Source organism: Cryptotermes secundus, unplaced genomic scaffold, assembly GCF_002891405.2.
Source record: "Cryptotermes secundus unplaced genomic scaffold, Csec_1.0 scaffold1297, whole genome shotgun sequence".
NCBI lineage: Eukaryota > Metazoa > Arthropoda > Insecta > Blattodea > Kalotermitidae > Cryptotermes > Cryptotermes secundus.
In genome coordinates this window covers 58,930-85,522 of record NW_019732392.1, presented here as the reverse complement: position 1 = coordinate 85,522, position 26,593 = coordinate 58,930, and the positions used below count along the sequence as shown (strand labels likewise).

At 38.5% G+C, this 26,593-nt stretch overlaps 1 protein-coding gene across 2 annotated transcripts; it reads left to right on the top strand.

Moving 5' to 3' along the window:
• The first annotated feature begins 247 nt into the window (after positions 1 to 247).
• Positions 248 to 25,215, top strand: LOC111867709 (DNA replication licensing factor Mcm2). Of its 2 annotated transcripts, XM_023857779.2 has the most exons (13): positions 248 to 314; positions 3,247 to 3,428; positions 6,375 to 6,544; positions 7,198 to 7,280; positions 12,514 to 12,908; positions 14,171 to 14,363; positions 15,206 to 15,641; positions 15,791 to 16,041; positions 16,588 to 16,752; positions 17,105 to 17,413; positions 17,898 to 18,080; positions 19,243 to 19,398; positions 22,185 to 25,215. In XM_023857779.2, exons 1-13 carry the CDS (start codon positions 309 to 311, stop codon positions 22,317 to 22,319), a joined length of 2,664 nt encoding a protein of 887 aa, XP_023713547.1. In that variant the 5' UTR covers positions 248 to 308; the 3' UTR covers positions 22,320 to 25,215. The 2 variants fall into 2 exon arrangements, with proteins under 2 accessions (XP_023713547.1, XP_033608678.1); XM_033752787.1 differs by lacking the exons at positions 248 to 314; positions 3,247 to 3,428; positions 6,375 to 6,544; positions 7,198 to 7,280 and adding exons at positions 9,539 to 9,699; positions 10,353 to 10,435.
• Positions 25,216 to 26,593: the final 1,378 nt, after the last annotated feature.

Genomic DNA, 26,593 nt, shown 5'->3' with positions numbered 1-26,593 from the left:
TTGACCATTTTTGTTTTGCCAATTTAACATATGACAGACATTTAAGGGAACGATTTTCATAACATTATTGAGTGTAATTTTAATTAGGAGCATTGGAGGAAAGGGTACTTTAGCATTCTTACCTTTAGGAAAACTAAATTATAACTAAATTTAGCAATTTTCATTTATATCAATATCTTCCAGTTGGTACCTCGTTAGTTGGGGTCGAGCAGACGAAAAGGAGAATGCGATTTCCCGCGTAATTGTATTCGGTGTTTGGTTGTCATCAACGTGATCGTGAAGTGCAAATTTTATATTTATCATTCACGATGTCTGTAAGTGTTAAAATGTAACAACTTATTAGTATAATAATTTTACAAGTGTGTAGGTGTTAAAATATACATGTTTAGTGTTTATCTACAGTATTTGCTTTACCGCAGTCCGCTCTTTGTCTTGTACACATAACTTAGCATTTAACTTAAAGACTTGTTAAAAATTTTAATAACTTTTGAACCAATTTTGAAACACATTACGTTAATAGATTTATTTATACTAAATAAAATTCCTGATATAATGTATAATTATTTTTATTTTTTGAGAGCAACCGCACATCTCTAGGATTTTGCGTATATTATTAATTTATATTCTCCATAAGGTGCATTCGCTATAATAATAATAATAATAATTATAATAATATAACAGTCTGTAAATTATGGATCCATATTAATACAATTCAAGAACTTTGTTTTTCTTGTAACTCGCCAGATAATTACCTAGAAAAGGTCGAAACATGTAGCTTACACCCTCGCATTGTAAGTAAACAATAGTGATACAGTAGTGTCTGTTTTGTCTTCATCTTGAAAGTACGTTTATGTTGTGTTGACGAACAGATTTACACAATTGTACACATTCCCATGTTCACAACCAAAACATATGTTTTGGTTCTTAGCTTCTACTAAGGCGACTTGTTTAAATATAAAGGGTAATATCACTCAGGACTACAAAAAATATAGTAAGATCGTTTAATAACTTTTTTTAGATATAAGCAATTCCACAAAGAAATGGACACACAATACTGTGGAAACAGATAAGAAGTTCATGGATTATTTATACACTTCATTTCCAAAACCATCTCAGAAATTGGTATTAAAAGCAACTAACAGCAATGAAATAGAAGAGATAATAAGATCTATAAAACTCAAAGCAGCTTGTGGATATGATGGAATTACTACCAAATTAATAAAAGCAAGTGCACCATATATATCATCACCATTAACTTACATATTTAATAAGTCATTGTCTACAGGAATATTCCCTGCTCGATTAAAATATTCTGAAATAATACCCATACACAAAAAAGGGGATAAAACCGACATGTCTAATTATAGACCTATATCTTTACTACCAATCTTTTCTAAAATATTTGAAAAAGTTATATATAAAAGAATGATTTTCCACTTAAATACACATAACCTGCTAACGCAGGAGCAATTCGGCTTTAGAAAAAACTCTTCAACTACATTAGCTACTTATAATCTAATGGAGAATATTTATAGGGCTTTAAACAACAAATATATAGCGGGTGGAATTTTTTGTGATCTGAGTAAGGCTTTTGACCGAGTAAATCATGATATATTGCTATCAAAAATGGACTTTTATGGAATTGAAGGAGCTGCTCAGAAACTTATAAGATCCTATTTGAGAGGAAGATACCAGAGAGTAATTTTGTATGAAAATGGGAGTAAATGTTGTTCTGAATGGAAAGAAATACAGTGTGGAGTGCCTCAGGGCTCTGTATTAGGCCCAGTGCTCTTTTTACTATATGTAAATGACTTACCAAAAATTATATCTGACCTATCCAAACCAATATTATTTGCAGATGATACAAGTATCCTTATCTTTGATAAGAATCCTGCAACATTTAAAATTAGAATAAATAAATTATTTGAGATGATAAATGAATGGTTTAGGAAAAATGAGCTAGTAATAAATTATGAAAAAACTTATTTTCTACAGTTTAGAACTAAAAACAGTAAAAACTTAAATGTTCAAGTTAGTTATTTAAACAATCAAATTCCAAGTATTTCTAATATATCGTTTCTGGGATTAAAAATTGAAAATTTTTTAACGTGGGAAAGTCATATTGATGCAGTAATTGATAAGTTAAACAGATCCTGTTTTGCAATCCGATCAGTTAAATCCTTTTTACCACTGGAGACATTAAAAATGATGTATTTTTCCTATGTACATTCTATAATAACGTATGGATTAATATTCTGGGGTAACTCCCCGCATAGTATAAAAGTGTTTAGGATGCAGAAAAGGATAATTAGGGTTATAACAAATACAACAAAGAGAACATCGTGTCGTAGTTTGTTTCAAGAATTGGATATCCTCCCCCTACAAGCTCAATATATATTGTCGATCTCTCTGTTTGTCATAGTAAATAAGGAATTGTTCACATTCAACTCACAAATGCATAATTGTAGTACCAGATCTATCTGTGATCTGCATTATCCGCAAACTAGTCTGACACAATTCCAAAAAGGAATATGTTACATGGGGGTAAAGATCTTTAATCATTTGCCACCAAAAATCAAATCTATGTCTAATGACTTGAAAAATTTTAAAATTCAGTTGACAACATTTTTATTGCAAAACTCTTTTTATACATGTGATGAATTCTTTAGTAACAAATTTGCCTAGAAATAAGGATAATAGCATAAACAATTTTAATATTGCATAATTTTATGTATAGTGATGTAAGACTGTTTTTTTGATATAAATTTAACACATGTTTTTTTATCTATTTTAATGATTATAAACTGTACATATATATTTATATTTGTATTGTACTATATTAACTATGTGACTGGTTCTATATCTATGTATATGGATTTATGGAATATACAATAAATAAATGAATGAATGTATTAACAATGGTAAAGTCCCTGTGCTTAACTCATGAAGCACTATGCCATTAAGGCATATGTGTAATGGATCTATAGATCCACATTTTCTTGACCTAGGCACTACCTGGATGTGAGTGGTCAGCTTCACGCCCCGACCGCTTTACCCCTGGGGAAAGATCCCTGGCACCCATTGGATAGGAGGTTGGGTGAACCCCAGGAAGTTCTTGACTCTACAAGGACTCTAACTCCGACCCCTCAGTTGTCGAGCCTGTAGCTAGTTGCTCTACCGACTACGCTATTCTGGCTCCTATGTATTAACAGTGGGTGATATTTAGTTGTTTACATTTCATTATAGAGTGAACCACGCTCTCCAATGTCGGAACGGGGTAATCGCCCTGAAGCTGTGACATCTCCAGCTCCAGATATGGAACCATTTGAAGATGAGAGTGAGATTTTTGGAGGAGATGCTGAAATTGCTGGAAGGCATGCTGACGAGGAAGAAGATGGAGAAGAACTTTTTGGAGATAATATGGAAGCGTAAGATTATTTGCTAATGAATTATTTTACCTGTTTGAATTGTATTTATTTTTTTTATTTCCCCATGACATTTTTTATTTAAATGCAGCAGTTGTGAGGTGGGCTTTCTTTTGGTTTGAATTTTTTAAGTATGGAAAGGCTACAGGAGATGATGATGTATCTGGAGATGTGCTTAAGTTACTGGGAGAAGGTGGTTTGAAAACACTGACAAAACTAATAAACACCATATATGAAACTGGGGATTGGCCCAAGGAGTTTACAGAAGTGACAATGATTGCCTTAAAGAAAAAGACAGAAGCTACAAAATGCAGCGACCATCTCACAGTAAGCCTTATGGCACATACAGCAAAGATAATAGCAAAGATACTTAAAAGAAGAATTTAAAGGAAAATAGAGGATATATTTGGAGAGGATCAGTTTGGATTTAGAAGAGGAAAAGGAACCAGGGATGCAATTGGGATGATGAGAATTATAGCAGAACGAACTTTGGAGATAGATGAAGAACTGTGTGCTTGCTTTATAGACTGGCAGAAGGCATTTGACCATGTAAATTGGACCAAATTAATGCAGATCCTAAAGGAAACAGGTATCGATTGGCGTGAAAGAAGATTGATTAGTAAATTGTACATGGATCAGAAAGTTAGAGTGCGACTGGACAGAGGGGAGACAAGAAGTGTGAAGATTGGAAGAGGAGTTCGACAAGGATGCTGTTTATCACCAATTTTGTTCAACTTGTACAGCGAATGCCTTACCAAAGAAGCTCTGGATGGGCTTGGAGACTTCAAATTAGGAGGGCAAATTATTCAAACTGTGAAATATGCAGATGACCTTGTGTTAATGGCTAAGGAAGAAACTGTGCTACGGGGTATGATTGATAGACTAATCGAAATTGGAAGGTGCTATGGCATGGAAATGAATGTGGAAAAAACAAAAGTAATGAAAATTTCGAGACAACCAACCCCAGTCACAATAAAGATAGACCAAAAACAACTGGAGAATGTGAAATGTTTTAAATATTTGGGTAGCTTGTTAACAGATGATGGAAGGTGTATGTGTGAAATTAAATATAGGATTGCCATGGCAAAAGCTGCATTTTGCAAGAATAAGAATCTTTTTACCAGCAAATTGGACTTAAATTTGAGAAACCAGTGAAATGCTACATTTGGAGCATGGCTTTGTATGGGGCTGAAACTTGGACGCTTAGGGCAGTAGATCAGAAACACCTGGAAAGCTTCAAAATGTGGTGTTGGAGAAGGCTGGAGAAGATCAGTTGGACTGATTATGTGAGAAATGAAGAAGTGTTATTTAGAGTCAGAAGCAGAGGAATATCCTCACGAAATAAGAAAACGGAAGGCTAATTGGATTGGTCATATCTTACGCAGTAAGTGCCTTCTAAAAGAAGTAATTGAAGGAAAGATAGAGGGGTGGATAGAAGTGACCAGAAGACGAGGAAGAAGACGTAAGAAGATGCTGGATGACCTTGGGGACAGAAGAGGATATTCTCATTTGAAGGAGAAAGCTCAAGATCGCATTAGTTAGTTATTGGAGAAGGTGGGTTTTCCCCATGCACTTAGACCTGTCTTGGTCCATTGTGCTTCCCTCTATGATATTCTACCAGTCTCTATATCCTACCGGTACTGGTGCTTACCATCAGTCCCGCCCAGCCAGCGAGATCGGCCTCTACTAGCTGAGTGGTGTCTATAATGCTTCCCCCATCTACCAGAGGTATTAGAGACTACTGTTGGGCGGGAAACATCCGTAATTTTGCTCAGTGGCCACCTTTGGAGGCATGAGGTTCTTTTACGTGCCGTAAAGCTACGACATGGGACCCACGGCTTAAAGTCCCTCCCGGAGGACTTGTTCCCTGAATGTTTCTGCCCTTAAAAATTCGACGACCTCCACCGGGTATTTGAACCTGCGTACTACGAATCATGAAGTGGGAACGTTACCTCTAGACTATGGAGGCCGCTTTAGATCGCGTTAAGTGGAGGAACTGTTTTGGAAGAGACTGTGGACCTGTTGTCTTGACAGATAACTGATGAATGAATTGAAGAAACTGGCCTATGCTTTACTCTTGAGTCTAATTATTAAACACATTGTGAATTAAAGTGCACGTAGGACATTTGATTTACTGTGATACTCTTAACATTCACTTGACAAACTCATAAGGTAGAAAAACTAGTATGATAGGCATTTTTAAAATCATTTTGCATTTTGATTTATGTATTTTATCTAATTTGAATATTTATCTGGTTTTGATATAGTTTGTTATATTTTAATTGTAGGTTTAACCATGTCGAGTAATTATTTATTGTTGACAAATTCTTATCCTTTAGGCATTTGGGCAAAAGGATTGCCCAATGATGTATTTAATGATGTGACTCGTGTTACTGTTTAGCAATTATGAATGCTAGATAAAAGGAATGAATGAATTGATGAATTAATTATAAGGGTGCTCCTCCTAGATTTTATGTTCTGAGTGTTATTTTACAGTATGCAGTCTGACTTCATATTGATGTGGTATTAAATTTTGGTTGGCTGTGTTAATGTCACATTATCTGTATGTGAAACTTTACCAGTACTGTTGTTTTGAAAATGAGCTTTGTCAAAAATAATGTTGTGCTGCTCACTACTAGTGTGTGATGAGTACCAATTATGACAGCAGAGTCTGCAGACATGATAGTATGCACAACATGTTTATTAATAATGTTAAATATAGAAGTGTACTGTGAGTTTGAAGAGTGCTGTCTCTGGGGATGTAATGCCATGTAGCCTGGTAGAAGTTTACCAACATTTAATTGAAATTTGCAACAAACTTATACCAGACTACATGATGATAAACCCCTGAAATAATGCTGTTCATTTTATTGTCCCATCAGTGCATTTTATTGAAGCTCAAGATAAACTTATGGAAGTACTGACATACAGAATATATTATAAATATAGGGACTATCGCCCAATGCCAGCTCTGGATCGATATGAGACTGATGTATTGGATGATGAAGAGTATGATGACATCTCCCAGACTGAACGAGCAGCAGCTGAGGCAGCCATGAGGCGGAGAGACAGGGAGGAAGGAATTCTTACTCGACGTGGTGATCTTGAACTGATCTATGGTATGCATTATAGTATTTTATTATGAAAACACATAATTGTAGTTTGTTGTGATTAAGTTTGTGTATGTTCATATTTTAATGTACAGAACAGGAAGCACAGTGGAGCAGAATAACTTTCTCAGATTAGTGTGCTCTTTATACTTGGTAGATCAGTGTATCCCTTTAATTAATTATTCCCATTCCTGGTCATTTTGTAACTATTTAAATGTTATCCTCTTGGAGACAGTACATTTTAAGCTCTTGGTATACATTGTGAAGAAAGACCAAGTGTTGCAGCAGTTCTTGTTCAAGCAGTCTGAGTTTCATATCGTGGCCTGTAGACTAGCTATCCTGATTTTTAATGGTTTTCCTCATTCTACTTACAAAATGCCAGGATAGTTCCTCAGATTAAGCCGCAACCGCTTCCTTCCACATCCTATCCATGTCTTTCACTAATCATACTGCCCTTTGTAGTTATTCACATTGCAGAATTTACGTGTATATTCTGACTCTTCAGGAAACATTATTATAGTTATACTCATCATTGTAAATTATGTTTATTTTTGATTATCCACAGTATGCATTAATTGGATGAAGTGAAAATTCTGACATTACATACCTAATTTAGGTGAAAATTTGTGTCATTATCATCCACAAGTCTGCTTTCATTACAGAGGATAGTGATGAAGAGGAAGCGCCAAGAAGAAAGAGACAGAGGGCTGAGAAAGCAGCTGCTGGTGAGCTGGGTGATGAAGAAGTAAGTTCTCTTCTTTGTGGACTGCCTGAGGCTTGGGTGGAACCATTTGTCATGTCCCACTATTTTGTTGAAACTCTTGTAGTTAAATCTTCCATTTACATTACTGTAAACATAAATCATGCAGCAGGTGATCTGGAGACTGATGAGCTTTTTTTGGATGAGTTCTTGAAAGATAACCAATGAAATTTTAAAATCTTCATTAAATTAACTTTATGATTAAAGAAAGGATAGGGAATGTAACAGTGTGATGTATGTTTTGTTAATTTTTAGTTGAATAAAAAAGAATTAAGTAGAATCCAGAGTAGATTCTTAGTCTTGCCAAACTATTGATGCTTCAAATGCCAGTAAAGTATGTAAGAATAAATTAGAAACATGACATGTTCTGTATATAGCCCTACTGTTATTTTAAAAGGCTATGTAGAGAGGATTAAAGAAAAGAATTTTGTTCCAAAAGGGAAGCCTGTTTTGTCAGCCTGCCTGACACAAGAACAGCAAGTTTTTATGCTCTTGATTGGAGCACAGAATTGTCAGTTTTGCATGTACTTAGATGTCATACCATCTGGCCAGCAATTGTCTCCACAAATGTGGAGCTGGATTTCTTCATGTCTCCATCTTCACTTTCTGCCTACATCTTAGTCCCCTGTGTCTATTTACCACATAACATAATTCTGCTGTGTCCAACAGAGCCATCATTTTCACAGCTTCACTGATAGTGATGTCTTGATTTTCAGCAACTGTGTTCCATTTCTTGTCATCTGTTTGTTCTTTGTCTACAGTTATGTTCTGTGTTATCACACTGAAACCTGCTGTACTGAAACAGTGGGCAGTGAGTTAGAAGTCACTCATTCCATGATGACAGTAGTGCCTGAATAATGAATAACTTAGTTATATATTTAGACCGCACCATAGCTCAAGGGGTTAGTCGCTGGCTTCCCACTACGGTGGCCTGGGTTCAATCCTGGGTCTGGTCAAGTGGGATTTGTGGTGGACAAAGTGGCGCTGGGGCAGGTTTTCTCCAAGTATTTCAGTTTCCCCTGCCAATCTTCATTCCACCAATTGCTCCACAATCACCCTCACATATCATGTGGGGCTGGTACAATTGGCCAGAAGTGGCTGCACTACAAGGGACTTAGGCCACACCCCACTAACAATAAAAAAAAATAGTTATATATTTTGAAGGCATCTGTTTTATGGAATTGGATTTCCTGCACTTGGCTGCGACATGTTTGTACAGTGGGCAGGAAGAAGAACCACTTTCGCCTTTACTTTTCTTAAGTTAAGTTTGTTGTTGGTATGCTGCAATCTTATTCACAAAGTGCCTTTTCCCCAGCAACCCTTGTTTTTGTATCAAAATCTGAACCTATCAATGCCTTGTTATTGGTAACATTTTTATGGCAACAAAAATGTTCTTAAAAATCACAGTTTTTGCAAATTTCTCATTCACTAGAGGTTTTTGAACGTATGAAGTAAAACGGTGGTATGTTCTTTGCTTCTTTTTTAAGCACACTTCCCACTAAATATATCAGCTTTTATTTGGAATGCAATTTGCAGTCTCTTTCATGTGTATTAAAAATATTCTTTGGTTGGGCGGCAGGCGCATAGGGCCGACAACCTTGCTGCCATCTATGAGCTGATTGTCTAGAAAATGTGGGAATCTCAACATCTGACAACCCTATGGGCCTCCACGGCCATTACAGGGATACCTTTACTTTACTTAACTACTTTAGTTCCTACTCTTTGAGAAGCAGTGTTCATCTANTCCTCCTAGATTTTATGTTCTGAGTGTTATTTTACAGTATGCAGTCTGACTTCATATTGATGTGGTATTAAATTTTGGTTGGCTGTGTTAATGTCACATTATCTGTATGTGAAACTTTACCAGTACTGTTGTTTTGAAAATGAGCTTTGTCAAAAATAATGTTGTGCTGCTCACTACTAGTGTGTGATGAGTACCAATTATGACAGCAGAGTCTGCAGACATGATAGTATGCACAACATGTTTATTAATAATGTTAAATATAGAAGTGTACTGTGAGTTTGAAGAGTGCTGTCTCTGGGGATGTAATGCCATGTAGCCTGGTAGAAGTTTACCAACATTTAATTGAAATTTGCAACAAACTTATACCAGACTACATGATGATAAACCCCTGAAATAATGCTGTTCATTTTATTGTCCCATCAGTGCATTTTATTGAAGCTCAAGATAAACTTATGGAAGTACTGACATACAGAATATATTATAAATATAGGGACTATCGCCCAATGCCAGCTCTGGATCGATATGAGACTGATGTATTGGATGATGAAGAGTATGATGACATCTCCCAGACTGAACGAGCAGCAGCTGAGGCAGCCATGAGGCGGAGAGACAGGGAGGAAGGAATTCTTACTCGACGTGGTGATCTTGAACTGATCTATGGTATGCATTATAGTATTTTATTATGAAAACACATAATTGTAGTTTGTTGTGATTAAGTTTGTGTATGTTCATATTTTAATGTACAGAACAGGAAGCACAGTGGAGCAGAATAACTTTCTCAGATTAGTGTGCTCTTTATACTTGGTAGATCAGTGTATCCCTTTAATTAATTATTCCCATTCCTGGTCATTTTGTAACTATTTAAATGTTATCCTCTTGGAGACAGTACATTTTAAGCTCTTGGTATACATTGTGAAGAAAGACCAAGTGTTGCAGCAGTTCTTGTTCAAGCAGTCTGAGTTTCATATCGTGGCCTGTAGACTAGCTATCCTGATTTTTAATGGTTTTCCTCATTCTACTTACAAAATGCCAGGATAGTTCCTCAGATTAAGCCGCAACCGCTTCCTTCCACATCCTATCCATGTCTTTCACTAATCATACTGCCCTTTGTAGTTATTCACATTGCAGAATTTACGTGTATATTCTGACTCTTCAGGAAACATTATTATAGTTATACTCATCATTGTAAATTATGTTTATTTTTGATTATCCACAGTATGCATTAATTGGATGAAGTGAAAATTCTGACATTACATACCTAATTTAGGTGAAAATTTGTGTCATTATCATCCACAAGTCTGCTTTCATTACAGAGGATAGTGATGAAGAGGAAGCGCCAAGAAGAAAGAGACAGAGGGCTGAGAAAGCAGCTGCTGGTGAGCTGGGTGATGAAGAAGTAAGTTCTCTTCTTTGTGGACTGCCTGAGGCTTGGGTGGAACCATTTGTCATGTCCCACTATTTTGTTGAAACTCTTGTAGTTAAATCTTCCATTTACATTACTGTAAACATAAATCATGCAGCAGGTGATCTGGAGACTGATGAGCTTTTTTTGGATGAGTTCTTGAAAGATAACCAATGAAATTTTAAAATCTTCATTAAATTAACTTTATGATTAAAGAAAGGATAGGGAATGTAACAGTGTGATGTATGTTTTGTTAATTTTTAGTTGAATAAAAAAGAATTAAGTAGAATCCAGAGTAGATTCTTAGTCTTGCCAAACTATTGATGCTTCAAATGCCAGTAAAGTATGTAAGAATAAATTAGAAACATGACATGTTCTGTATATAGCCCTACTGTTATTTTAAAAGGCTATGTAGAGAGGATTAAAGAAAAGAATTTTGTTCCAAAAGGGAAGCCTGTTTTGTCAGCCTGCCTGACACAAGAACAGCAAGTTTTTATGCTCTTGATTGGAGCACAGAATTGTCAGTTTTGCATGTACTTAGATGTCATACCATCTGGCCAGCAATTGTCTCCACAAATGTGGAGCTGGATTTCTTCATGTCTCCATCTTCACTTTCTGCCTACATCTTAGTCCCCTGTGTCTATTTACCACATAACATAATTCTGCTGTGTCCAACAGAGCCATCATTTTCACAGCTTCACTGATAGTGATGTCTTGATTTTCAGCAACTGTGTTCCATTTCTTGTCATCTGTTTGTTCTTTGTCTACAGTTATGTTCTGTGTTATCACACTGAAACCTGCTGTACTGAAACAGTGGGCAGTGAGTTAGAAGTCACTCATTCCATGATGACAGTAGTGCCTGAATAATGAATAACTTAGTTATATATTTAGACCGCACCATAGCTCAAGGGGTTAGTCGCTGGCTTCCCACTACGGTGGCCTGGGTTCAATCCTGGGTCTGGTCAAGTGGGATTTGTGGTGGACAAAGTGGCGCTGGGGCAGGTTTTCTCCAAGTATTTCAGTTTCCCCTGCCAATCTTCATTCCACCAATTGCTCCACAATCACCCTCACATATCATGTGGGGCTGGTACAATTGGCCAGAAGTGGCTGCACTACAAGGGACTTAGGCCACACCCCACTAACAATAAAAAAAAATAGTTATATATTTTGAAGGCATCTGTTTTATGGAATTGGATTTCCTGCACTTGGCTGCGACATGTTTGTACAGTGGGCAGGAAGAAGAACCACTTTCGCCTTTACTTTTCTTAAGTTAAGTTTGTTGTTGGTATGCTGCAATCTTATTCACAAAGTGCCTTTTCCCCAGCAACCCTTGTTTTTGTATCAAAATCTGAACCTATCAATGCCTTGTTATTGGTAACATTTTTATGGCAACAAAAATGTTCTTAAAAATCACAGTTTTTGCAAATTTCTCATTCACTAGAGGTTTTTGAACGTATGAAGTAAAACGGTGGTATGTTCTTTGCTTCTTTTTTAAGCACACTTCCCACTAAATATATCAGCTTTTATTTGGAATGCAATTTGCAGTCTCTTTCATGTGTATTAAAAATATTCTTTGGTTGGGCGACAGGCGCATAGGGCCGACAACCTTGCTGCCATCTATGAGCTGATTGTCTAGAAAATGTGGGAATCTCAACATCTGACAACCCTATGGGCCTCCACGGCCATTACAGGGATACCTTTACTTTACTTAACTACTTTAGTTCAAACTCTTTGAGAAAACATGGCAAGTCATACCAGTACCCCGTAGTTTCTATAGTCATACTTTTATCAGCATACATACATGGTAGGTACATGCTAAAACTGTGCTGGGTGACCTGCTGCAGTTACTGGCACAGAAATCAAGATACATGAATTAGGCTTACAAAAGAAGACCTTGAACAACACAGTATGTTCCTCTGAAACATCTCTTGGTTTCTACTGGACTACATGATGTCACATCACAGAAGATAATACTCTTCATAGCCACTCAGATCCACCAATGTCATATTTTAGTTCAATTTTGAAGATATTTGAGTAGTGATTTTCTATAATGAATATAAATTTTCTTTCAGATGATTGAATCCATTGAGAATCTGGAAGACACCAAAGGGCACACAATAAAAGAATGGGTTTCTATGCTGGGACCTCGTACTGAAATTGCAAATCGATTCAAGAGTTTTTTGAGAAACTATGTAAACTCAAAAGGTCATTACCTCTATAAGGAGCGCATACGACGTATGTGTGAAAGCAATAGGTCAAGTTTTGTGGTTGAGTTTCCCATCTTGGCATCCAAGGAGCAGGTACTTGCCTTCTTCCTGCCAGATGCACCGTTTGAAATGCTTGCAATATTTGATGAGGTGGCTACCCAGCTTGTGCTCAGCATCTTCCCAAGCTATGATCGTGTCACAACAGACATCCATGTCCGAATCTCTGATCTGCCTCTTGTGGAAGATCTACGTACATTCAGGTGAGTGTACGTTGGGAAATTTCTCTTGCCTTTGAGTCAGAGTAACATTATTAATACATGTTGGTAGAGTTTTGTCAGTAAAGTGACTGGCTACAAGCTGGAGACTGGTTGAATTCCCTACAGGGGCAGAATTTCTCTTTTTGATGTGTCCAGATCGGTCCTGCAGGCTATCCAGCATCCTGTTCAACAGATGGTGGGAATAAAGTGACCACAGCATAAAGCTGATAAGACTACTGACTTCTCTGTAATGCATGTGTATTTACGCGCACTTCTTATGTCTGCCTGCAGAGAAGTGCTTAGACATAGAGTTTCTTCCTTTACTTTATATTTTTAGTTAGCTATCTTTTGCATGCAGTTGATTGGTTGCAATTGACTTTTACATATTGCAGCATGGAACAAATAAGCTTTGTACTTATATACATATTGTGACGTGTTGCGCTATGGAGGACACCCCCCCCCTTCCTCCCCAGCGGTGACTTGGCATCGGAGTGCTGTCGTTACTACGACAACAGGCAAGTTAACACTCCTTCCCCTACCCCGCCAGCGGTGATGTAGTAACACTTTCGGAGCTTTGCCATTGCTACAGTAATAGGCCAGTCAACACCCCTTTCCCCGCGGTGATGTAACACAGGACGCCGCAGTTGCTACGTAGCCGTAAACAACTCCCGGCAGTGAAGCCCAGCAATGCCAGTGAATACGTGTAGACTACTGAGGACAGAGTGGACAGATTTGTGTGCAGGGTTTGTAAAGTGTGTAAACCTGTAACACTTCTAATTAATTGTAGCTGAGACTTGTAAGTTGTTAAATAAACCAATTAACAATCCGAACGGCGTCTTCAGTGGCAAAAACACGTTACAATATATTTTTATATGAAGTTAATCAGGTTGTAATTGACTTGTACATGTTGCAAAATGGAATAAATAGTACAACTTGCACACATATGAATATGATAACTGTCTTTGAAAATTTGAAGAAAAGTATGACACAGATAGACTTGAAAGGATTCTGACGATGGTGTATACTGTACTTCTTTTGGCTTAAATAAGCCAAAAGAAGTAAAGTATGACACAGTTCATCAGTTTCACAGCTGTGAGTTTGAGGTAGTGTATATTTTTGATAATAGGTTGTGTTCAGTAAAAATTCTGCCATTGCTTTTTATTGCAGCATCAAAACTTGTGTGCTCAGTTTAAATGTAGACATGAAGTATCTGATTCATGATTTGACATCATATTGTAATTCTTGCCTGTTTTTGCATGTTACAGGAAGATCCATTTGAACCAGTTTGTTCGCACAACTGGTGTGGTGACAGCAACAACAGGTGTTCTTCCGCAATTGTCAGTTGTGAAGTATGACTGTAACAAATGTGGCTATGTGTTGGGTCCGTTTGTTCAATCCCAGAATGCTGAAGTGAAGCCAGGCTCATGTCCTGAGTGTCAGAGCAATGGTCCTTTCATGGTAAGAAAGTATGTTTCCATAACGATGACTGCAGGTATATTAGGCATATATCTAAAAATAAAATCCTCAGTCACATTTAACTAGTTTTCATCACACATGTTTGGAATGTTTAATAAATGCATCTAATTGGTACCTTTGGAAACAATTCCTTTTATGCATGTGAGATATGACAATGTAGACCAGTGATCTTTTATACAAGTCATGAAATTTTGTGTGATATATTATTTTTACTTCTTATTGTGATAATATTTATTATATGATTGGTGATATTAGGTATGATTATGCAATAGAAACATATTTTATATGTAACATATTTCTGTCATGATGTAAGAATGTTCCCTGGATGTCATTTTTACTGGGCCTAGGCATATAAAACACATGTTATCATAAATGCTGGTGCATAGAAAACGTTTCTCTGCAGGTATTGTTCTGTTAGTATCTTTTTCTGTGTTACAGTTGAATTGGTTGGTTAGATGATGTTTGTCCAGTAGCTGAAATACTGACATGTTCTGTTCTCCAATTAACCAGCTAAGATGTACTTTGAGTAAATCACAGTGACTTAGTAGGATCCCTTTAATCAATTAAGAAAGACATTTCATGACTGGACCAAACCTCCATTAGCTTGTGCACTAGGCTGGCTATTTTCCACCTTGCATTATTGTCATCCAGAGCTGCTTCTAAAGCCATGTACTGCTCTGAATGATTCCTGTATGAAGAAACACATGTTACATGTGAAAATTAGGATTGGTGCTGTAATTTGTATTTAAAGCTAGATTTGCAGGGGTAGATGTCCTTGATTGTAGTTGAATCTTAATTTTGTTGCATGTATATTTACTCCCCAGATCAACATGGAGCAAACAATCTACCGCAATTACCAGAAAATTACTCTGCAGGAATCTCCAGGTCGTATCCCAGCGGGACGAATTCCCCGTTCCAAAGATTGTGTCATGTTGGCAGACCTGTGTGACCGCTGCAAACCTGGGGATGAGATTGATGTGACTGGAATCTACACAAACAACTATGATGGCTCCCTCAACACTGAACAGGGTTTCCCTGTTTTCTCAACTGTTATAATGGCCAACCACTTGATAGTAAAGGACTGCAAGCAGATTGTACAGTCACTGACTGATGAAGATGTTGCAGCCATTACCCGTCTCTCAAAGGATCACAGAATTGGAGAGAGAATTGTTGCCAGTATTGGTCCTTCCATATATGGCCATGAGTACATCAAGAGAGGCATTGCATTGGCTCTCTTTGGTGGAGAGTCTAAGAATCCTGGTGAGACTTAAAATATTATTTTAATCTATGCCATATATATATATGTGTGTCATGTGATGGGCCCGGCAGCCGTACTGTTGCACTGTTTTCAGTATAAGTATCATCTCTTTCTGGGAAAGGGATGTTTTAATTCTGTGTGTGATATCCAGGCCAAAAACACAAGGTGCGTGGAGATATCAATGTACTCATCTGTGGTGACCCTGGCACAGCCAAATCACAGTTTCTGAAGTATGTTGAGAAGATAGCACCGCGGGCAGTGTTTACTACTGGTCAAGGAGCATCAGCTGTCGGTCTGACAGCCTATGTGAAACGTAGCCCTGCTACAAGGGAGTGGACTTTGGAGGCTGGAGCATTGGTCCTGGCAGACCAGGGTGTTTGCCTCATTGATGAATTTGATAAGGTACACACTTTTAACTACCATATTAGTCATTCATTGAAGATAGAAGGCAAATAAAATACAGAATCACTGACAGCATGAAAAGCATACAGTCAGTGCAGACACACTTTGAAGATTTTTTGTACTTCTTGTATTTAGCTTGATTTGTTGATTTTGTATTCAGTCATGCTTCTGATTTTAAAACTTAATCACTGCAGTAATACAGTTGACTGAAGACCTCTGAAGGTGGAATGGAAAAATCCTACAATTCATAAACCAATACTGACTTCATTGGTTAATCTTTAATGACTGTAATTGTTTGTCTAGTATCCAAAGCTGCTATTCACATCTACTTGTCTATAATTTGAGTGTACTGTTTAGCTCCAATATTTAATCGACCACGATATTTTATATATAATTTTTTGTGATACATCTGCAGGAAGCAGCTGTTGTAATGATTCTCTTCTCAAGATTCCTGTGTGAGCATATCAGCCCAAAACAAGATGTGAGTGACAAAATATTCTGTCTCATGTGTATATTGAAAATGGAGGTATTTATGTAATTTTGCAGATGAACGATCAGGACCGGACATCAATTCACGAGGCTATGGAGCAGCAGTCTATATCAATTTCAAAGGCTGGGATTGTTACATCCCTGCAGGCTCGATGTTCAGTCATTGCTGCTTCTAACCCCATTGGTGGACGCTACGATGCTAGCATGACCTTCTCAGAAAATGTGAGTCTACAATAACATATTTCTGATTGAGGTACTATGTATTAAGAAATTGGGAAATACTTACTCTGTCTCTGAGACAGATATTGCAAGATTCAAGCTTCTTTGTTATTTCATAGAGTGAGTAATGATTATAAATTAATTATAAGCAATAGATTAAACAGCATTCCAAACAGAAAAGACAACAATTTCTCTTTCAGACCTGACTTAATTTCCCCAAAAATGTGTGCAGTGGAAGCCCCATTTAAAGTTTGCCTTGAGGATGATGTGAGAAAACTTAAGTTTGTGTTCCATTGTATATGTAAATTAGTGAACGGATATGACTGTCATGTACTGTGTGCATTCATGTGTTCAGGTAAATCTGTCAGAACCCATCCTCTCAAGGTTCGATGTGCTGTGTGTTGTACGAGATGAAGTGGATCCAATGCAAGATCAGCACTTGGCGCAGTTTGTGGTGGCATCACATATAAAACATCACCCCAGCAAGGGTATCCAACGAGATGAGATGCCCTCTGATCCAGCACTTGGTGATGTACAGCCCATCCCACAGGAGTTACTTAAGAAGTACATTGTTTATGCCCGTGAGAATGTGCATCCTAAGCTGCAGCGCATGGATCAGGATAAAGTGGCAAAGATGTACAGTCAGTTGCGTCAGGAGTCCCTGGTAAGTTGCATAGCCATCCATGTCTTGTGCAGATGATATATTAGCAGTCCATTTTAAAACCATTTTTGCCAAACTGTGGAAATGGGGATTCATACAGTTTGTTTCAGGTAACTGTTGAGAAAGATATTTGATTTTTCTTTTGAAAGTCCAAATTGTATGGAGGTTGTTGGGTTTGTTAAGGGTGAGAATATGTTGAAAATTTTGGGCTTATTTACTTTGGAAACAAACAACCAAATCAAAATTTGTATGCTCCATAATTTGCAAGGACTCAAGTAAATTGTATGCTCTGATTTTATAAATAGTTTTATTATGTACATGAAGTGGAAGGAAAATGCATTTGATCAAGTGAGTTATGAATCAGATTTTCAAGTATATACAGGGATTATGTGTTTTTTCATAGGTTATGTTTCCTTAGTAGGATGGCTGATAGTTCAGGTTACATGTTTTCTACATAAGAGAAAACTAAGAGTATGTTTGTTTTTAGGCAACTGGCAGTCTACCCATCACAGTACGACATATTGAGAGTGTGATTCGGATGGCTGAGGCTAATGCACGCATGCACTTGCGGGACTATGTACAAGAAGATGATGTGAACATGGCTATCCGCATGATGTTGGAAAGTTTTGTTGAGACACAAAAGTACAGTGTCATGAAATCAATGAAAAATGTAAGTTTAAGCTTTTTTCTTTTGTGTAATATCATTACAGCTGGAAATGCTAAGCTTTTATTTTACCCCAGAAATTACTCATGACGACTCTGTAGACCCATAAATCAGATATAGGTCACTTTATTTCAGGGTTTGTCTCAAAAAGGGGGTATGACCCACATGAAGACCTGCATATTTTATTTCTGAAATGACAGTACCCTTATCAGTGCATATAACCATATTATGAGCTTAAATGACATAAGAATTGAAAGGTCTAAGTAGAACCATGGCAAGAATACTAAATATATTCAAAATAGATTTAAATACAAAGTATACAATCAAACAAATGTAACTTAGGATGTAGAATGAAGTTTTTCATGATACACAGTATATCAAGTATTAGATATTTACTTGAACAAATATGCACTACATATGCAGGCTAGTTGCAAACTCAGGCATTTTGAACAAGAAATAAACATAGATTTACCGAGTGTATTAGAGATCTGTTCCATAGAAGAGCTGCGTCTAATGGAAACACAGGCCTAATTACGCATCTTCTGATGTCAAAACAAATACAGAGAATAATGTTCCAAAGAAAGGTGGTATCACTTGATCCTTTCATCTTATCATCCAATTACAAATATGTGATATTAAATTAGCTCTGAAAGGCGTGGCACAACTGACAATGGTATGCATTGTCCTTATTGTGAATATTTTCCTCGTTCATCACACCTGTTTGACTTTCTGGACTCTGTCATAGCAGTACTATGGTTGATTTCGTGAGTTTTCCTTCGCCTTCTTTCTTCCTTTCATGCTCTTGTCTTGTTTCCTCCTTTCTCTATTATATCAGCAAATTAAGTTATGTCTGTGTCATTCAGACATAGACATTCTCATAGAGTTGCCTCCTTTGTAAAGTACATGCAAACTACTGCAGCATGAGAAAATCACAGGAGTGATTGTGTGAATATCTGTGCTTGAAAAAATTCTGTAAGGTAGTTCCAGAATTTTTTTTTTGTGAGCCAGTTTGCTCTTTTGACATGGATTTCAACAGTAGGATGCATGTTGACAGTAACATTGGTTAAATAAAGAAAAGAAGCTTGTATTCGTATCAGGTAAATATAGTATCTGTGTGAATGTAGGTGTTGAACACAGGCAAGAACTACAGTGACCTTAATTGTTGCAGACCTTCCAGAAGTACTTGTCCTTTAAGAAAGACAACAGTGAATTGTTATTCTACCTCTTACGGCAAATGGCATTAGATCAGCTGACATACATCCGTTGTGTGCAGGGGCCAGATGCTGCCGTTATCGAAATCAGTGAGAAGGATCTCATTGATCGAGTGAGTGTTCACTTTCCTGTAAAAATTAAGTTCAGAAGCAATAAATTTAACATAAGGCTAGTCAGAATCATCCTAATAAATCACTTTGTCCCAATAAGGTAACAGGAAACTGATACACAAGATGACAGAAAAATAAGGGTTTTGTTACAGTTTATTGAAGCAGCTTGAATGACATAATTCCTTCCATCTTTCTATGAAGGTTATTTGGAAAGTAAAGATACAAAGTCCAGAAAATATTTATAAAGAATTTTTTTTATTCACTTGTAGCACTTTTACAACACACCTTTATTTACTTTTCAACATAGTCACCATGGATCACAATGCACTTAGCCTTGGAATGAATTTCTTTATCCTAACGTCATTGAAATCTCCTGCTTGCTCTCTTAGCCATGTCATCACTGAGTCTTGAACCTCATCATTGTCCAAAAGAGTCTTTTCAGCCAGACTTTCCTTCAATTTAGAAAACAAGTGATAGTTGTTTGGTGCAAGATCTGTGCTGTCTGGTGGATGGGCCAATATTTCCCACTTGAAGGACTGCAACAACTCCTGCATGGGGTGAGCAGCGTGCAGATGGGCGTTGTCATGCAGTAAGCAGATTCCTCGTGTCAGCATTCCTCTCGGCTTGTTTTGAATAGCCTGACAGTTTCTTCTGCGTCTCACAGTAAGCAGTAGTACTAATGGTATCTCCTTGAGGCAAAAATTTGATGAGAAGTGGCCACTTCCTATCCCAGAAGATGGTTGCCTTGATTTTTTGGTTTGATGGTTAGGTTTTGAATTTTTTCACTGTTGGTGAGTGTGTGGCGCCAATGTGTTGATTGTTGCTTATTCTTAGGTATGTGATGAGATACCCAAGTTTCATCTCCCATCACAGTACAGTCCAGAAAGTCGTCACCATGATCCTTGTAACGCGTGAGGAATGCCTGGGCCGCAGCCACACAATTTTTCTTGTGATCGTCTGTCAGCATTTTCGGCACCCAACATGTGCACAGCTTCCAATAGCCTAATCTTCTAACAATTTCGTGGAGAACAGTATGTGACACTTCTGGACATTGTTGATGAAGTTCATTAATGGTTAAACGTCTGTCAGCATGAGTATTTCATCAGTTTTTGGATGATTTCATCAGTCACAACAGATGGCCTTCCACTCCTTATTTCACATGAACATTACTTCTTCCAGCTTCAAATTCATGACACAATTTTGCCACGTTTTGCCTGTTCATAACATCTTTGCTGTAAACAGAAACATGTTGGCAATGAATTTCAGCAGCAGTTTCTCCTTTCATGTGATGAAATAAGATTACTGCATGAACCTCACATTTGGTGGGATTTTGAATTGACATGGCCATTTTAAACACTGCGAGCACAAGGTTGCCGTGACTGTGGCCGGTGAACTCTGCCCTGTCATTCGGTTCCTATCTCACATGGCAGCACTGCCATTTCTGGGGGGGGGGAATTCTTGCATTTTTACTGGTCTTGTATCTTTACTTTCCGAATATCCCTCATAGCAATACTTGAATGGGCAGTAGTTAGATCATTAAATTTCTTTTGTAATCTTAATATGTGAGTACACAAACTATCCAACTTTGTTTGCCCCCTCATTTAACTGTTTTACAGTATATGCAAAGTAAATAGCCAGTGGATATGTGCAAGGAATAATTATGTAAGTTGCATGTATTATGACAGTGTTAATGTTTTTTTCTTTGTGTAATGCTGGCATGGCTGCTCAACATGCAGGTATGTTGTTTCTGTGGTAGTGTTTATCTTATTTTGGACCAGTGTTTTGTGACAACATTATGAGTTAGAAATACCAATATGTAAATGTAGAGCAAGAGAAACTTTGCTGATTTACCCTTTTGTAACCTACAAGGAAGGGATAGACAGCTCGAAATGTGTTTAAAAAACTTGCAGTGATGAAGGTAAACAAGGGAGTAGTATGTGAAGTTTAAAATGTTAGATGTGAGGACTATTACATTCCCATTTTATGAATATATACGAAGGGGGACCCAAAAATAACCGGAACCGACCTGTTGCGCGCGCATGCTTTGTAGTTACAAGTTGTGCTGCTAGATGATGTTAGCTGGGGGTCTCCCGCGACTGTTAGTGAGCTGGCGTCAGTCTGAGTTAAGTGGTCTGTCTGTGGTGCTCTGTTGTGTGCGTTCCTGTTTCAACCCTTTGGCGATTAGTGAGATGGCCGACCAGAAGGAACAAAGAATGTGCGTGAAATTTTGCTTGATGAAGATCGTCGAAAGACCATTGCCCAACTTTCTGAGGAAACGAACATCTCATGGAGCACGGTCCAGCGAATTTTAACCGAAGGTTTGCACATGAGATGGGTGTCTGCAAAATTTGTTCCTCGCTTGCTCGGAGATGACCAAAGAGAAATCCGCATGAATGTTTGCCGCGACTTGAAGAGTGAAGTGCAGAATGATCCAGAATTTCTTAAAAGAATTGTTCCTTCTGGTCAGCCATCTCACTAATCGCCAAAGGGTTGAAACAGGAACGCACACAACAGAGCACCACAGACAAACCACTTAACTCAGACTGACGCCAGCTCACTAACAGTCGCGGGAGACCCCCAGCTAACACCACCTAGCAGCACAACTCGTAACTACAAAGCATGCGCGCGCAACAGGTCGGTTCCGGTTATTTTTGGGTCCCCCCTCGTATATAAGAACTACTGCAGTGGCAAAAATTAAATACCCGTTCTGTTTTATAAGAAAGGTCTTGTTATAAGTGATATCTGTAACACATAAATAATTCAACATTGTCATACATTCTTTTTCTAGGCAAGGCTGATTGATATTCATGATGTGAAACCATTCTATGAGAGCAAGATCTTCAAATCAAACAGTTATGTGTATGATGCACACAGAAAGATGATAGTGCAGACAGTACCAGAAGCAGCCATACCGGAGAACTAGGATAAAGCACAGAGAGTACCAGAAGCAGCCATACCGGAGAACTAGGATAAAGTGCAGAAAGTACCAGAAGCAGCCATGCCGGAGAACTAGGATAAAGCAGTTTCTGAAGTGTACAAGTGGAAATTTCAAGATCAATAATTTATATTTTTTGAGCGGGTCTTTTGATTACTACCCATAAACATTTTGAAGAAAGATTAACTATACTGTGTATGTATTAATTGTTAGGATCCCTGTTGAACAGGTATGTGTTGAATATAAGTTGTGGGCTACCAAGGATCAGTGTCAAACTGATAATTGAAGAATACAGGCCACCATTTCAGGTTTCTTTGGGGATCACCATATTTGAACTCTAAATTGAAGAAAATGTCAGATAAGGGAAATCTGACACCAAGATTGTTGATTTGTGGTCATGGAAATTGAATGAACCTCAAATTGAGGAACATTAGATGCGGCTTCCACTATGTATATTGTCATGTCATTGTATATGTCACGCAACACATAACTTCACGCCATTCTGGATCTAGCGAATTTATTGAACGCTTGCTCTTACACTTATACAGTTCACAGTTTCACAATTACTGCAATCTGCAGTATCACAGTTAGTTCTGCTGTAATCACTTCCATTCACTCCATACAACTCAACTTGTAGCTGCTAGACTTCACCTCATTCCGGCGAATGCTAGACTGCAACTGACTTCGGTGACTTCATGATCCACACTCTGTCACTCCTCCTGTGGTCACGTACTGCTCAGCTGGTGTTTTATACCGTTCCTTGTTGCCTCGTGTCAACAGCAGTGTCCCCTGTTATGTCACAGTGGGAAGTGCTGTTGGGTCACCACAAGGGAGGGGGACGGAGTGTTGACTGGCCTGTTACCGAAGCAGTGGCAGTTGCTCTGATCTGTTATGTCACCGCTGGAAAGGGGGGGGGTTACCAAGCGTTGTGCCGTCCACGTCACATTGCTCCCTTCTAAAGGGTGTTCGTCCTGAACAGCCTAATGGTTTATCCCTGTTCTTTTCTCTGGTGTTTGTCTTCGGTGCGCTACCTCCACTCCCCTTCTTTAAAGGTGCTTGTCCCGAGCAATTTCATGGTCCAGCTTTCGTCAATCCGTTTTATCACATTCACTCATCACTTTCATCCATCGCACATTCATTCCTGCTGGGGAGGCTGGTACTTCTACGTTACCGGCTCCTCTTCTGCTTGAAGTATCTTTTTCTGTTTTGGAAGGGGTTGACCCCTCCACAAGTTCCAGTTCCTCATTTTCGGTGACCCACTGGAAATTCATACTGCTCGTTTCACAATTTCCAGCTCTAGCATCTTCTTGAGAGTCTTATAGGCGGGTCCTATTTTTCCCAGAGGCGATAGATGTCTTGAGCTGCACCCTCTGATACTGATCGCGGTTGCTCTCTACATTCTCTCATATAGCGGCTGCTTGCCGCCTTGGTCCTTAATTCCATTTTTGCATTCAGGTCTTGTTTGATATCTCCTCCCAAGCATCCGTTCTTTTAGGGTTCGTTGTACCACATTGCCATGGCTTTGTTCGTAATACCTGTGTCCTGCACAGAATGTGATCTTCCTTATGGCTGCTGTTACTTCTTTCCGCAGTCCACGATTTCCGTGGGTCATCATTTTTCTGAAGATGTTTCTCTTGCGCCATGCCACTGTTGCATGACGGGACATCTTCCTGCAGGTGGCAGCCAACTTCATCCGGGATCCACAATCTCCTCGGGTCAGGTTCTTCGGCTCTCCGCGTCGCCCTGCAGCTTGCTTCTTGCCCCTATGCCTCCTCTTCCATCTTTTGACTGGTTTCACTATGGCATCTTTCTTGGAGACTTCTCGTTGTTAGGCCACCTCAGGTTTCGTTTCCACTGAGGTCGGCTCTTTCTCTTCTACATGCGCCTCCGTCTTTTCTGAGCAGGCCTTCGTCTCTTTTTCTTCTAAATGCGCCTCTGTCGTTTCTTGGCAGGCCATTGACTTTACGTCCCTTTCCGGTTTTGTTTCGGCCACCATCTCCTTGTGGCTGGTGTCCATAATTTCATCATCTATACAACCTTTTTATTTGACTGTCACAACACAGCAAATATAGAACTTCAAGGACAATGCTCAGTATAGTTCTGCTATATGTTTCGGCCACGAGTGGCCATCAGGCAAACACATTTCAACAAACGTACACCATTGAACTGCAGTACGTAAAATTTGATAGAATGTTATAAATCATTTAAGTTAATTTGCACAAGAATACAATAAGTAGGTTATTTAAAACAGTAACAAGTCATATATAAAATTAAAATTTGATTGATGTTTAATAACATCGAATCGGTCGTTGGTTTTACTTTTCATACATTTCTGTCGACAAATAGTAAATTCAAGTTTCTTATAAAATTGTGTAGGAGGTCCAATAACGTTGTAAATTAATTAATGGAATAGTTGGGGCTTCATCATATGGAGAATTGTACATATTGTATGGAAAGTAATCAACGACTCAATCAATTAATGAAATTAAAATTTTCATCATCGTTTCCTTCAGTTCTCTTCGGTTGGCCTATCTGTCCTCCAATCTGGCCAGCAATTCCTTGTGGCCGATCTCCACCTTTTCTTGGTTGGAGTCTAATTTTGCCATGAAATCTTCTTTGTCTTTCTTCCTATTGGCCTCTGCCTTCGCCTGGTCAGCCTTCGTCTCTTTCAGCATTTCGATTATTTGTTCCATGTTCGTATGGCAACACTGTAAACACACACATCAGTCTTCAGTTCAAATTGTGGCATGTTTAAGTTCGTAAATCAATTCGGACACCAAATTGTCACGTGTTTTGTCTCTAAAGACGCTGTTCATATTGTTAATTGGTTTATTTAACAATCTACAAATCGTAACTACAATTAATTATAACACATTTCTGGGTTTACCCAATTTATAAACCCTACACAATGATCTATTCACTCTAGCTTCAGTAGTCTTCACTTATTAACAGTACAGTATGGGAGCTATACCAGTGTCACTGCATTATGCACTCCCAGTGTCTTCTCACGCTATCGCCTCTAATCACACGTTCTGATCTTCTTCACTCGCTACAACTGAACTTGGTGACTACTACAATTCAACTGACTCCTTAATCAAAGTCAAAGTCACCTTGCGACTGACGGTCAGTCAGTCAGTCAGTAAGTCTTGGTTTCGAGCCCCATTTGGGGTTCATGACCAGATATTTATTACTGTTTGACAGTTACGGTCTTGTTTTTGTGGGGCGCCCTCTCTGACGAGAGGACGGGTCTGTATTTTGTATATGCTGCTGGTCCTTGCCAGAGCAGTCTTTCTTGGGTCCGAGTCCCTTGGGACTCGTGACCATATTTTACTGTCTCAGAACTGAGACTTCCCTTTCGTCGCCTCTTACGACTCGCAGGTTCACGGTGGAGGTATTCAATCCCGCCTCCACACGGGGTTGTCACCGAAGTTCACTGACTGACTCCTTAGGCATTCCAATTCTCTTATAAACCCTCAGCCAGACAGCGGAAAATGTGCCTTGCTTACCTGTTGCATAATCGCTGTGTTTATAGGTGTTGCTGGGCAACGCTGCCAAGAGTTGTTTATTGCTTCGTAGCAACCAGCGTGCTTCGGCTCACTTCAGCTCTACTTGGCATGGCATGGAGAAATACCGCTTTCCTTACTGTTGCGTAACCTGGCAACTGACCGTTTATCAAGACTGTCTTCGTGCTAACTCGTTCCACCTCCCATTGCCCAGCAATGGTTAGACATGTCACAATATTTTAAATTTGTCTTGTAAATAATCTTCATGTCTTAAATTCTTTTTTTGATGAAGTCCTTGTGCAAAATAGATTGTAAAACCTTCCTCATATGCATTGTATATAAAAAAGTCATGCTTAATTAAGCACTGCCATTAAGGCATGTGTGGAAGTGGAGGTGTAGTGTCACCATTCTTGACCTCTGCACTAGTTGAGGTTGAGTGGCCCACTTCATGCCTCAGCTATTTCATCCACAGGGAAACAGCCCCAGTTACCCATCGGATAGGAGACCGGGTGGGGCTCTTAGCCAGTCTGGACACTGTGGGGAAGAGAAAATGTCTTGTCCCTGCAAGGAATTGAACCCTGGCCATCCAGTCTGTAGCTTGCCACTATACTGACAGCTATCCCGGCTCGTATGCGTTGTATAGGAGTCAAGAAGAAAACAATTGGATGCCCGGAACCCCTTTTATGCACTAGGAGTCTCCAAAGTAGAGCACCTTTTCTTTATATTATCATATGTATGGGGGTGTGCATGTCTTATAGA